Source organism: Caloenas nicobarica, chromosome 28 (assembly GCF_036013445.1).
Source record: "Caloenas nicobarica isolate bCalNic1 chromosome 28, bCalNic1.hap1, whole genome shotgun sequence".
NCBI lineage: Eukaryota > Metazoa > Chordata > Aves > Columbiformes > Columbidae > Caloenas > Caloenas nicobarica.
In genome coordinates this window covers 3,934,465-3,947,336 of record NC_088272.1, presented here as the reverse complement: position 1 = coordinate 3,947,336, position 12,872 = coordinate 3,934,465, and the positions used below count along the sequence as shown (strand labels likewise).

At 52.2% G+C, this 12,872-nt stretch overlaps 1 protein-coding gene across 1 annotated transcript; it reads left to right on the top strand.

The window, feature by feature from the left end:
- The first annotated feature begins 11,145 nt into the window (after positions 1–11,145).
- On the top strand, positions 11,146–12,060 carry LOC135999528 (olfactory receptor 14J1-like). The gene has a single exon (XM_065653097.1). It carries the CDS (start codon positions 11,146–11,148, stop codon positions 12,058–12,060), a length of 915 nt encoding a protein of 304 aa, XP_065509169.1.
- The last annotated feature ends 812 nt before the right edge of the window (positions 12,061–12,872 follow it).

Below are 12,872 nucleotides of genomic sequence, written 5' to 3'. Positions count from 1 at the left end.
CACCTCCCACACACCAGCATTGCCGGGCAGCTGCTCTCAGCCCCTGTGCTCTGCAGAGGGAACTGGAGCTCTGGCTGCACAGGAGCTGCTTCATGCCTTGGAGCCCCCGGCCCTGAGGGCAGAGGCTTTGCTGGGTGGGAGAGGAGGCGAGGGGGCTGCTCACAGGAGGGATCTGCACTGCAGGGGATCATACGGAGTTTTCTGTGTTCTCCCTCCCATAACAATTCCAGGTTTAGTTTCCTCTCATTTCTGATCATTTCCCTATTGCCTGGAAATTCTCCTCCTGGGAGGTGTTTCCCTGTCCACGTCTCTTCCCTGTCAGCACTCACAGACCATCCCACCCTCTGTGCCCTCACCCTGGCCCTACAGATCCTGCCTGTTCACAGGGCACTGCCTGGGGGCATCTTCCTGTTTGCAGACTGGGGAAAAGGACAGGTCAGAGTAAGACTGATGGGTATAGCCAATGTGATGCTGGTGCTGTGCACAGGCAGAGCAGCAGCTGAAGGGATGTTATGAGGCTTCTGGCAGATGTACTGATGACTCTGAGTTGCAGTTCAGGAGTCACAGTGACTTGTTTAAGCATGAGAGCTCATCTTCATTTTTTCCTTTCCTGCACCCCCCAACCCTTGGGATAGGAAACTGAAAAGACAGGCTCAGGAAAGCTCCCTACCTGTCTGGTAATCCTTGCATTGACCTTTTGCTTGAGGCATCCACTTGGAAAAATCCTGGGGGTGATCTGGAGCTGTGAGCAGCTCTGATCCACACAGCACCCCCTTAACAGCAGAAGCACCTTTCCTGCCTTGATACGGGTCGCTCCTTCCCCCCACAGCTTCTCCCCACAGCACCGTGGGGATCTCCCCGGGCAGGCTGAGCGCTGACCCTGGCAGGCGGCAGAGTCCTTGCCCCGGCACAGCCCTGGGGTGCAGGGACCCTGCTCTGCAGGACAGCCCTGGGCACCCTTGGCTGCAAACCCATCTGCTTTGATTTTCCAAATAGCTGAAGAAGAGTCCTCTCCGTAGTGATCCCACAAGCTGTGGCTGTTCCAGCTTTAGGAGATGCCTCCCAGAGATACAGCTGCATTGCCCTGCACCCAGAGACTTACCGTGTCAAGGGCTGCAAAGATTTCTCCTCCAGTGAGCTCTCAGCCATCCTCCCCATCCTGACCACCTTTCATCTCTCTTTGCCTTGCTCGTCTCCCTGAGATCCCCAGGCAGAGCCCTCAGCCCTGCTGCGCTTTGCAGAGGAACTGCTCCTGGGCAGAGCTGTCTCTCTGCAGCGCTGCCGCTTGCCATGAGCTCCCTCTGTCCCAGGAGCCCAGCCCAGCTCAGCAGCACAGGGGCAGCCCAAGGCACTTTAATGACCCCTCTGGTGGGTTTGGTGCTGAGGCTATGAACTTCAGACCCTGGAGGAAGCTGAAGAAACCTCTCAAGAAGTCCAAGTCAGATTCGAACTCCAAAGTTTCTTGTAATGTTAATGGGTCCCACTGAGGAACACTACTGAGGAACTGACCCCAGGGTCTGGTTAGAGAAGAAAACTGGAGGCAGAGATGCCAGGTCAGGACAAGCAAGGTGAAGGTCTCTCTGATGCTGAGTAAACCTGGATGTGTTTCATTAATCAAAGGCCAAGCCCTGACCCCCAGCCCTGGGAAGGCAGATCCTGTCTCTCCCACGTTGCCCAGGGCCCTTCCTGGGACAGTGTGATGTGGGGCTGTGCAAGGCCAAGGGCAGGACTATGGTCCCACACCTCCCAGGTTCCTGGCTGGGGACAAGGAGGCCATGAGGCCCCTGTGCTGTAAGGACAAGGTGTCTCCTCACAGGCATCAGAGCTGGAGACAACAGCCACAGCCAAGGGGAGAAGGAGCTCATGTCTGTTGGGGGCTTTAAACCTCTTTACAGCCCTTGATCATCTCCACGACAGCCTGTCCTATGCTGTGGCATCCCCTGCACCTCTTTCCCTGCAGGCTGGAGACATCCCCCCTGCTGCCCACCTTGCTCTTGTCTGAGCATCTTCCTTCCTTTGCTGATCTCTCTCCATCCTCCCCAGCTGTTCCTTGAAGCACAAAGCCTTGGGCTGATGCAGACTCCCTCTGGGTGACCTGCTCCACCACAGCACTGCCCTTCCACTCACATTCCTTGCTGCTCATGTCCAGCCTGGACCTCCCCAGCTGCACTGTGTGCCATTATTTCTTTCTCATGCTCTTTCCCACTATGAAGAAAACCTCCACCATCTCTGAAACCACTCTTCTGGCACTCTCAGGCTACTCCTACACTGCTGCAGCCTCCCCAGCGCTGCTGGGCCAAAGCAGCCCAGGTCCCTCAGCATCCCACACCATGTGCACAAGGTCCTGACCCCTGCCTTGGCAGAGCCCTGCACTCTCCAGTTCCTCCCTGCTTCTCCAAACTGGGAGCCGCACACTGGCACACACCCATGTGTGTGGGGTCACACCAGTGTGGGGTCACACCATGAGAACTCCAGGTGTCTGGGTGCCCACGCTCCTCCTCATGCAGCCCCGTGTGCAGCTGCCTTGTTCATGGTGAGCGTGCAGCACGGGCTTGTGTGGCGGCCCTTGTAGTGCCCAGGCCCTTCTCCTCAGGGTCCCTGCTCAGCGTGTCGGGTCCTGCTCTGTCCTGATGGATGGGGTTATTCTCCTGCCCCGATACGGGACTGGCCACTTCTCCTTTTAAAACTTCAGAGCTTTCTGATTGCAAAACCAAGCTTTTCGCCAGGTCTGGACTCTCCTGGACTGAAGCTCCATTTGCTCAGCTATTAATATTTGCATGCAGATGGCTTATCCTGATGAGGTTGTCTCTCCCAAGAAAACAGCATGAGGAGTTACAAGGCACTACGAATAGCCCCTCCTGGAGAAACTGTGGGATCTTGGGGGTCTGGTACTCATAATGCCCGAGGTCTGGACTTAGAGGGAATTTTCCCTTCATGTGGGAGAACATCAGGAATGTGTGGAGCTCTGCCTGGGGACAGACAATGTCAGCTGGAGGTTGAGGACTCAGCGTGAGAGGGCAGAGCAACATGGGCAATGTTGTGGTGACTGGACATCAGCTACTGACTCACTGATGAGGAAGAGGAATTAGATGAGGCCTCCTTCAGACAGATGAAAGAAGCCTCATGTTTCCAGGGCTGTGTCCTCATGGCAGACCTAAGATGTCCCAGTATCCGCAAGGTACCAGCCATGCAGGAGGGTTTTGGAGCTCGTGGACAACATCTTCCTGACATGGGTGACTGAGGAGTCAGCGAGGTGAGGTGCCCTGTGGGACTTCACACTTACAAACCAGAAAGGGTTGGTCAGGGGTGTAACAGTCAGGGATGGGAAAGTGGCGTTGAGGCTCCTGGGAGATGATAAGAAGGCAAAGAGCAGGATTTCAGGAGAGCAGGCTTTGGCCTGCTGAGGGACCTACTTGGGTCCTATGGGATATGACCTTGGTGTCTGCAGTGTTATTTCTCTCACATTTCCTCCCTGCTCTCTCCCACCTGCTGTTGTGCAGCGTTTTTTACCCTTTCTCAAATACAATATCACAGAGGTGCTGCCAGCATCCCTGAGTGGCTCAGATTTGTCAAGGAGTGGGTCCATCTTGGAGCCAGCTCATATCGGCTCTGTCTGACATCAAACTCCTGTTGTCTTCTCAGAGAGGTGACAACTGTAGCACACCCACACTCACCCCAGTTCCAAGACTTTGCCATGTAAACCCGGTAGATGGTGACAATGTGTTGGGTGTTACAAACTACTTGATCATGGAGAAGAAGTGGAAAAGATCTTCTGTCAGCAACCTGAGGAAGTCGCAAGTCAATGAGCAGGTTCCTATGGGGAACTGTAATTGCCCTGACATTCACTGGCCAGGCAAAGCAGCAGGTGCCAACCGTCCAGAGGATCTTGGGCCAACTGCTTTACAGAGGGGAGGGAGGAAGGCCAGCAGCAGAGCACAGGCTGGTGGGCTCCAGAGGAGAAGACACAGACATAGTGGAGGATGGCGGGCGAGATGGTGACATCGTGACATGGAAGTAGGTCTGAAGGGTGAAGGAGCTCAGGAAATCTGGGAAGCCTTACAGGACAGCCTGCTCCAAGCACAAGAATGATCTCTCCAAGTACCCATGAAAAGAAGCATTTATCTCATGAAGCTGCTCCTCTGAGCTGGTGAAGCTCCAGGGCAAAAAGGCAGCACACAGGAGGTGGAAGCTGGGGAAGCTGCAAAGGAAGAATTTAGAAACCTTGTCCATGGATGTGGGGATGATACCAAAGCTCCCCTGGACGTGACTCCTGCAGCAGATGCTGAGGGCAGCAAGATAAGCTGACACTGCTTCATTTGCAGTAAAAGAATAGACAGGGTGAATGCAGGCCTGCTGCTGAAATTCGTAAGACAGGACTGAGGTGCTTCACGGCTTCTTTGCCTCCATCTCCACCAGCAAGGTCTCCTGGGACTTTGTTCCTGTAGGCAGGAATCTGGAGAACAGCCAGGAGTGGATGGGGCTCAAGTCAGGGTTTACCTGAGCAAACTCAGACACCATTACAGAAAAGGAGATGAGTCATTTGACCATCTCCCTAAACACAAGTATCGCTGTGCTGTGGCACCTGAGATTCCCAGGAACACCCACCTCTGGGTCCAGAGGAGGGTGATTCCTCTGGAGGTGCTCTGGTGATTTAGGCACCCACATTTCTGTCATATTCAGTCTTTATCAGGAGATGCTCCACATCAATATGAACAGGAGACTTCTGATACCACCTATTGTGGAAAGGCAGGGAAGGGTGAGGAGGAAAGGAAATAGAAGAAATACTGGTTTATTGCTCTTTATTATGGAAATGCTCTCTGCTTGGCTATTCCTGAAATCTCTCTAATCATCCACACCAGACTTGGAGCATTTAGGAAAATGATGCACAAAGCCTTGCCATGTAAGGGCATTTTAGTGTTAATGAGCCCTCTGCTGCCGTGATCCTGAACTGCAGCTACTGAAAGAACAAACCTCTAATGAAGTGAAAGGCCGAAGCAAAACTCAAGGTTCTGAGCGTGCTGCGGACCCCATGAAGGGCCATCACTGACAAAGCTGCAAAGGAAACAACCAGTCGAGGTCCCTGTCCCTGGAAGCTGGTGAAGGAAAGACTTGAAGACACTGGTTACAGGTGGTGAGGGCAATGTGGAGGTGGCTCTGGTGCCATGTCAGCCCTTGATGCTTGTTTATCACCAGAATGGCTGAGACTTGATCCCTGGGACCTGGTATATTTTTCTCAAATGTTTTTCAAGGCTTTGCCTGTGGTCAGTGTGAGTGTTTTGTGTTTTGGGGGTGGGTTTCATGTGAAGTGCTGTTGCTTTAACTGCAAGGCTCTGGTTTTCTGTGGAGTTGGAAATGCCTGTGAGTTCCTCACAACTCCTCCAGCTTCTTTCATGCACCTGGCAAAGGTCACCAATCACCTCAATGTCCCAGTCTCAAACTTGCTTGAATCCTCTATTGGTATCTGTACCACATCACTCCAGAAGCTCCATGCATCCACCATGTTCATGGATGATTCCTGAGGACCATGCAAGCATGGGCAGTGCAAGAGAGGAGCAAAGCAAGGTCAGCTCATGGGCCATGCCTGAGCACAGCCCCCCCAGCAGCAGCCATTCCCCATCTCCCAGGCACAGCCATGCCCACAGCATGCAAATGTCACTGCCATATATGATTAGCCCAAGAGAGGCCTTTCTTCCTTCCATATTCCCAGGAAAATCTTCCTCCTATTCCTCCTCCACCTGCAGACAACAACTGCTTTCCATTTCTGGGCTCAGACATGGCTGTAAGGGTTCACTAAAGCTATTAGACATCTCATTGCTTCTCCCTGACATGCCCTGTCCCTCTCCCACAACTACACATGGTCAATCTCTGCTGCTCAGGGCCTCCCGCTCTTCAGAAGAGGCCTTGAGCTCTTTGGTTCTTCCTGGTGCTTATTATAAACTTCCTCGCTCACCCCAGAGTTCATGGTGAGCTTTCTTGTCCATAACAGCCCCTTTATGACCATGGCTTACTAAATGGGTGTCTTTTTATGATCATTTGTGCAGAAAGAGTAGTCACAGGAAAACACCGAATATGTCAAAACTGATAGTGAGTGCAGTGCCATAAAAACCTGATGAGTTACCTGCATTGATGTGTCTCTCCTGGAAGGAGTCTGTCCCGAGAAGGGCATCCAGCTTCTGCCACTCTCTGCAGAGGCACATGAGCAGTGTCGGTGCACCTGGGGAGGAACAGGGTGATTTTTGCCAGACCACCCTTCATCTGAACCACTTAGATATGTACTTATGGATGGGGTGTCGTGCCTTATACTGCAAATACCTATTGGATTGGCCCTGCCAGTGGGGCTACCACAGATGCAGACTGCTGTGTTACAGATATTTACTATTTTTAATACTGACACTCTTAGAGAAATTACACAAAGACTTGAATGATTATTGATGCCTCTTCACATGATTATCCACAGAAGGCACAGCAGCTTTGCATCTCAAGAAATGAGATGCCAGAGCACAAGGGCAGGATAGTTTGGGCTCTGTCCTGGCATCTGGAAACTGAAGTGTGCGCCCATCTCCCAACACCCGCCCTGCCCAGTGAAGGGTGTGAGAAACTCTGAAGTCACAGCCACGACAGGTATCTTATGTGTAACTGCAGACAGTGTTGTCCTGCCAGCTCAGGATTGGAGCTTCCATCCCTGAAGGTATTTAAAAGATGTGTAGACATGGTGCTTAGGGATATGGTGTAATGGGTGGACTTGGCAGTGTCGTATTTATGATTGGACTTTATGACCTTAAGGGTCTTTTCCAACCTAAATTATGATTTGAGTCAAAACCATTTCAATTCCCATCACCTCCAGCTTCCCCTGAGGTCGGCTGTTGTGTGTCACAACTGGCCTGGCTCTCCAGGCAGGTTGGGCACTGGTTTGGTGCCTGCATTGGGAGTTTTCCCCTTTCTGGGGTAAAAGATCTTCGATGAGAGACAGTTGTAGAGATCTGAGTTGCAGAGATTTCAAGCAGTCCTTTCAAAATCTGAGCAGGCTCAGTTTTGGAGCCAGCGAAAAATAGAGACAATCTCAAGGATATTTTTGAAGAGTGGTACAATCACTAATAAGAATAACAGGGAGTTCCTTATTCCTGATGATGATGATGATGATGAACTAAAGTTTTTAAATTTCATTCCTATCAGTCATTCTTGCTTCTCAAAACAGCTGCTACATCTCGGTAGCTGACCTCTTGCATGGAGTTCTTTTTAAGAGCTTTTTCTCTCACTTCTACCAGATTTATCATTTAAAAAGTACTTCCTAGGACAGAATTGCTCTTAAATCACCCCTCTTTCATAATTTTTCCCCCTTTTTTTCTGGTGTGAGAGGAGGTGACATAGGGCAGTTTTATTTCTTTTTTAGCCAAAGAAGGCCAAGGAACAGATCTCAGGTCAGTGCAAAAGCAAAAAGGAATCCAGAATGTTTATGTGGTGTGCACTGACACACACCGTCACCTGCATTTCCAGTCTCTCAAGTCCCAACAGTGCAGCAAAGTCTGGAGTTCTGAGCTCCCTTCGTCTGCCCTGCGTGACACATGTAAAATGAAACTACCCCAGCCAAAAGTTGGTTTTGATTCTCTTCACAACCTGAAGCACCACATGGGTCAGGAGATGAGCCAGGATACCCAATGAGGACTCACATGCTCTGCACTTAAATTTCAGGTGTTCCCAGGAATCTCTGCAGACAAGAAATGCCAATACCTGGGTGCAAGGAGCTGGTCAAGAGCCTCGTCTCCATTTCTGTAACGTGGCTTTGCTGGCTGGCTGGTGTGCAGACTTGTACACGGATGCTGACACCTGTTGAGCAACCTGCTCTGTAAGTATGAACAAGGTGGGCATGAGGACAGCAGAACAGAACAACCTGGGTGGGGGCAAATGAAAAGGGATGCACAAGATGTGGTCAGGGCTGTTTGGGGGCACTTGTAAGGCAGCCCTGCACCTCATGTGAATTATTCCTGTGGCCAGGGAGAACCTGAGAGCTGTCCCTAAATTGAAAACATGAAGGGAATGAAAGGACAGCATCATTCAGGCTGGATGAGACCTCGGGAGGTGTCTTGACCGACCTCCTGCTCAAAGCACGGTCAGACCAGATTACTCAGGGCTTTATCCAAACACATCTTGGTCACTTTCTGGGGTAGAGTGGATGTGCACTCCTGGGAAACAGCTTCCAGGGCTTAACTGTCCTCAGGATTGGAAAGTTTCTCCCTTTCTATAGCACCTTTCCAAGCCCAACCATCCAGAATGGTTTTTACCCACCTACTTGCACACTGACACAAACCATAATATCCTTCCTTGAACACAAGAATATTGTGAGGGATGATGCTGAATGCCTTGCTGACTTCCAGGTAACGGACCACCACTGCTCTTCCCACGTCCAGCAACCCTGTCCTTTCCTCACAGAAAGCAAAGAGGATGGACAGGCACAACCTGCCCTGGGTAAACCCCGTCACCTTCTCTTTCACACACCCACAAATGGGGTCATGTGGACATGCTCTGGGGCACAGCGCTTAGTTCCCCTGCTCACCCACTGGCCATTTTTGAAAAGTGGACACAATGTGTGAGAGCTGCCAGTGGTCAGGGAGTCCCCCCAGTCTCCATGAGCTTTCCAAGAAGGTGGAGAGTGGCCTCACTGTGACATGGTCCTGCTGTCTCAGCTCCTGGGATGCTGCCCCTCCTGTCCCATAGACTGGAAAGGATTGTGTTAGTTCCAGGGACCCCTGACTTGATCCCCATCCACTGCTGGTTGTTCTGCCTCCAGTGACAGAGGCCTGGGAGACCTTGCTGGTGAAGATGGAGGACCAGAGACACAGAGAATATCACTTCTCTCCCTTATTAAATTAATCAGTACCCACACAGTGTCTTTGTTTCTCCTTTAACTGTTCCTGCAGTAGTAACAGCTCATTAGGGTTTCCTTTAATTGCCTTACAGATCTAGACTGAGTTTTGCTCTGGACCGTTCCTGTGCTTGGAGGCTGCTGTGCTTGAAGACCAGATGAACTAACTTCTGCCACCCTGCCTTGGCAGTTTATTCCATCCGTGTCACAGCTCTGTCTGCAACACTGACAGCTCCAGCTCAGCCAGTCAGGTCCCTGGCTGAGGACATTGCCTCACATCTGGGCTGAACCACCCCAGCTGTGGCACCAGGAAACCTCTGAGTCGCCCCATGGAAACCTGGTACCAAGTGTCCAAGAGCCCATGTGTGCAAAGGCTTTGCTTCAGAGCACAGACATGACGTGGCCAGAAGATTGCTGAATGTCTCTCTAGATCTAGGAGTATAAACCGAGAATATAATGCCTAAATTCATTCAGGTGAACATACTCCTCCCCCAGTTTGCAGAAATTAGATCCTTTGCTGTAACCTTTCTGGTGTTCTGTCTAATAATGGGACAAGAAAAGCTGATTCTCCTACCGATTTATTTTCTAATACGAAGAATACAATGCTGGCAAGAAGTGTCTCTGCAGAGGGGAGAGAATCAACTTCACTGATTACTTGAGGTTGTTTCAAAGGATGTGCCCCCGGAGCCCCAGGGACACATGGAGGGAGACCAGAGGGGACAGAGGAAGGGGCATCATGGGCTGCTCCTGTGCTGCTGAGCTGGGCTGGGCTCCTGGGACACAGGGAGCTCATGGCAAGCGGCAGCGCTGCAGAGAGACAGCTCTGCCCAGGAGCAGCTCCTCTGCAAAGCGCAGCAGGGCTGAGGGCTCTGCCTGCAGCACCGAGGGGAGAGGAGCCAGGCACAGAGAGGGAAACGCAGTCTGGGGTGGTGAGATGGCTGAGAGATCACTGGGGGAGAAATCTTCACAGTCCTTAACACAGTAAGTCTCTGGGTGCAGGGTGGTGAAGATGAGGATCCTGCAATTATCTCCCAGAGCTGGCAGATCCCATGGCTGGAGTGGAGGAGAAGGATCTGTTCCTTAGCATGGACAGGGCACGACAGCTGCCATCTCCCAGCTGCAGGGTGCTCAGGGCGGTCCTGCAGAGCAGGGTCCCTGCACCCCAGGGCTGTGCCAGGGCAGGGACTCTGCTGCCTGCCAGGGTCAGCGCTCAGCCTGCCCGGGGAGATCCCAACAACACTGAGGGGAGAAGCTGTGGGGGGAAGGAGCGACCCCCAGCAGGGCAGGGTCATTCTGCCTCTGGGTTCTCCGTGGGTCAGGGCTGCTCTTCCAATAGGAGGTTTCAAGGAGAAGATCTATACAGGTATTACTACAAAGATCAGGCACTTTCCCGAGTCTGTCCTTTCGGTTTCCTATTCCAAGACTTGGGGAGTGGGGGGATGGAGGAAAGGATAAATGCAAAAGGAGCTCTCGAGTTGTAAGCAGTCACTGAGACTCCTGAACTGCAACTCAGAGTCATCAGTACATCTGCCAGAAGCCTTATAACATCCCTTCACCACCCCTCTGCCTATGGACAGCAGCAGCATCACCTTGGCTGGACACATCTGCCTTAGATCGACCTGTCCTTTTTTGCAGCCTGCAAACCTCTGCTCTCAGCAGTGCCTGGTGGCTTTTCAGGGTAACATGGCAGTGTGATCAGCCTCCATCTCAGAAAGGTGCCAGCCCAGGGCAGCTGGAGCCAAACAGAGGGACAGAGCAGCTGCCCTCACTCTGCACTGACCCACAGGCATCCTCTGGTCTCGCAGGACTCGCTCTGTTCTCTCTGAGTGCAGCAGAAATGCTGAGGGTTTCTGACACCCAACAACACTCTCCAGGGGAGTTGCAGGAAGCTGCAAAAAACCAAGCCTCTCAAACTGCCTTGTTCCGTCCTGGTTCATTATCACTAGGAGAGCAGATGCTGACAGTCCCTTCTGCACCAGGAACGGGTCCATCTGACACAGCTGAACCCCAGGTCTGTCCCCTGCCCCCCGTTCCATGACCCCTGCTGCAGAGCAGGGCTGACTCCTGGGCAGCCAGCGGGCACAGGCCCTGCTCCTCACGGCACCTCCAGCCAGCAGCACCCAGGGCTCAGCCATGGAGCTGAAGGAAGGTCTGCAAAAGGACACGGGGGTGTGGTGCAGGGGGAAGGCATATGTGAAATGGCTTTGGTTTTTCCCAGAGAAGTCTCATCTAAACTGTCACTGTCTTTTCCTCCTTGCACAGGTCCTCATGCCCACAGGCAGCAAATGTCCAACAGCAGCTCCATCAGCCAGTTCCTCCTCCTGCCGTTCACAGACACACGGGAGCTGCAGCTCTTGCACTTCTGGCTCTTCCTGGGCATCTACCTGGCTGCCCTCCTGGGCAACGGCCTCATCATCACCACCATAGCCTGTGACCAGCACCTCCACACCCCCATGTACTTCTTCCTGCTCAACCTCGCCCTCATCGACCTGGGCTGCATCTCCAGCATTGTCGCCAAATCCATGGCAAATTCTTTATGGGACACCAGGGTCATCTCATATGTAGGATGTGCTGCACAGATGTTTTTGTTTCTCTTTTTCATTTCAGCAGAATATTTTCTTCTCACCATCATGTCCTACGACCGCTACGTTGCCATCTGCAAACCCCTGCACTACGGGACCCTCCTGGGCAGCAGAGCTTGTGTCCACATGGCAGCAGCTGCCTGGGCCACTGGGTTTCTCCATGCTCTGCTGCACACGGCCAATACATTTTCACTGCCACTGTGCAAGGGCAATGCCCTGGACCAGTTCTTCTGTGAAATCCCACAGTTCCTCAAGCTCTCCTGCTCAGACAGCTCCGTCAGGGAACTTGAGCTTATTGTGGTTAGTGCCTGTTTAGTTTTTATGTGTTTTGTGTTCATCATACTGTCCTATTTGCAGATCTTCAGGGCTGTGCTGAGGATCCCCTCTGAGCAGGGACGGCACAAAGCCTTTGCCACGTGCCTCCCTCACCTGGCCGTGGTCTCCCTCTATGTCACCACTGCCTTGTTTTCCTACCTGAAGCCTCCCTCCATCTCCTCTCCTTCCCTGGACCTGGTGGTGTCTGTTCTGTACTCGGTGGTGCCTCCAGCAGTGAACCCCCTCATCTACAGCATGAGGAACCAGGAGCTCAAGGATGCCCTGTGGAAACTCATATCTTAGTGTTTTCTGAAGCAATAAACTGCTCATCTCCTTCTACATAGCAGTTTTACTGTAACTAGTCAGAGGTCCAGCCTCTCATCTGTATTTTCTCTTGTTATTAGCCTTTTTTTAAATTGTGATAACATTTTCATCCCCTTTCTAATTCACTGTCTGCTTTTCTTTTATAACCACTGGCTGTGTAAATGAGGAGCCATGATCTGTGTGTATTTAAACAAAATAAAGCATCCTGTAGTGACTTGTTTTTCATTCTATCCTTCCTGCAAGGCCTTTTGGAGCTGCAGGGACAGTTCCTGTGTGCATGGGAGGAGGGGAAAAGAGTCCAGCCTGGCAGCCCTGCCAGGGAGCACCAGCGCTTGGCCTTCCAGAGCTGTTCTCGTTCCACTCCCACACTCTCCTTCTCATCCCTTGTGTTGGTGCAAGGCCTGAGTGCTCTGGCAGCCTGGTCACCGTCCTGCTGTGTGTCAGTCCTGTGAGCGCAGGCAGGGACAGGCCATGGGCACTGCTGTGACAGAGCTGGCCGCAGGACAGCCTTTCCAGAAAGAAAGGTGATCTCCTATGGGCAGGGCCAGAAGGTTTAGGTCTTTTTACAAAGCTTCTCTCAAAAACTTGGCCACGAAAGTGGCTACAGACGCAAACAGCAGGGTACAGCTGCACAGTGTGTGTGTGCAGGGCTGGGCACACAGCAGTGTCCTCTCACAGCCAGGCCTCCTGCCAGAGACCTGCAGGACCAGCACAGCAGGGGCTGGGCTGTGCCCCTGGGCTGCACCCCTCACAACCTTCCTTTCCAGCACTGGTCCCTCACCCACAGAGGT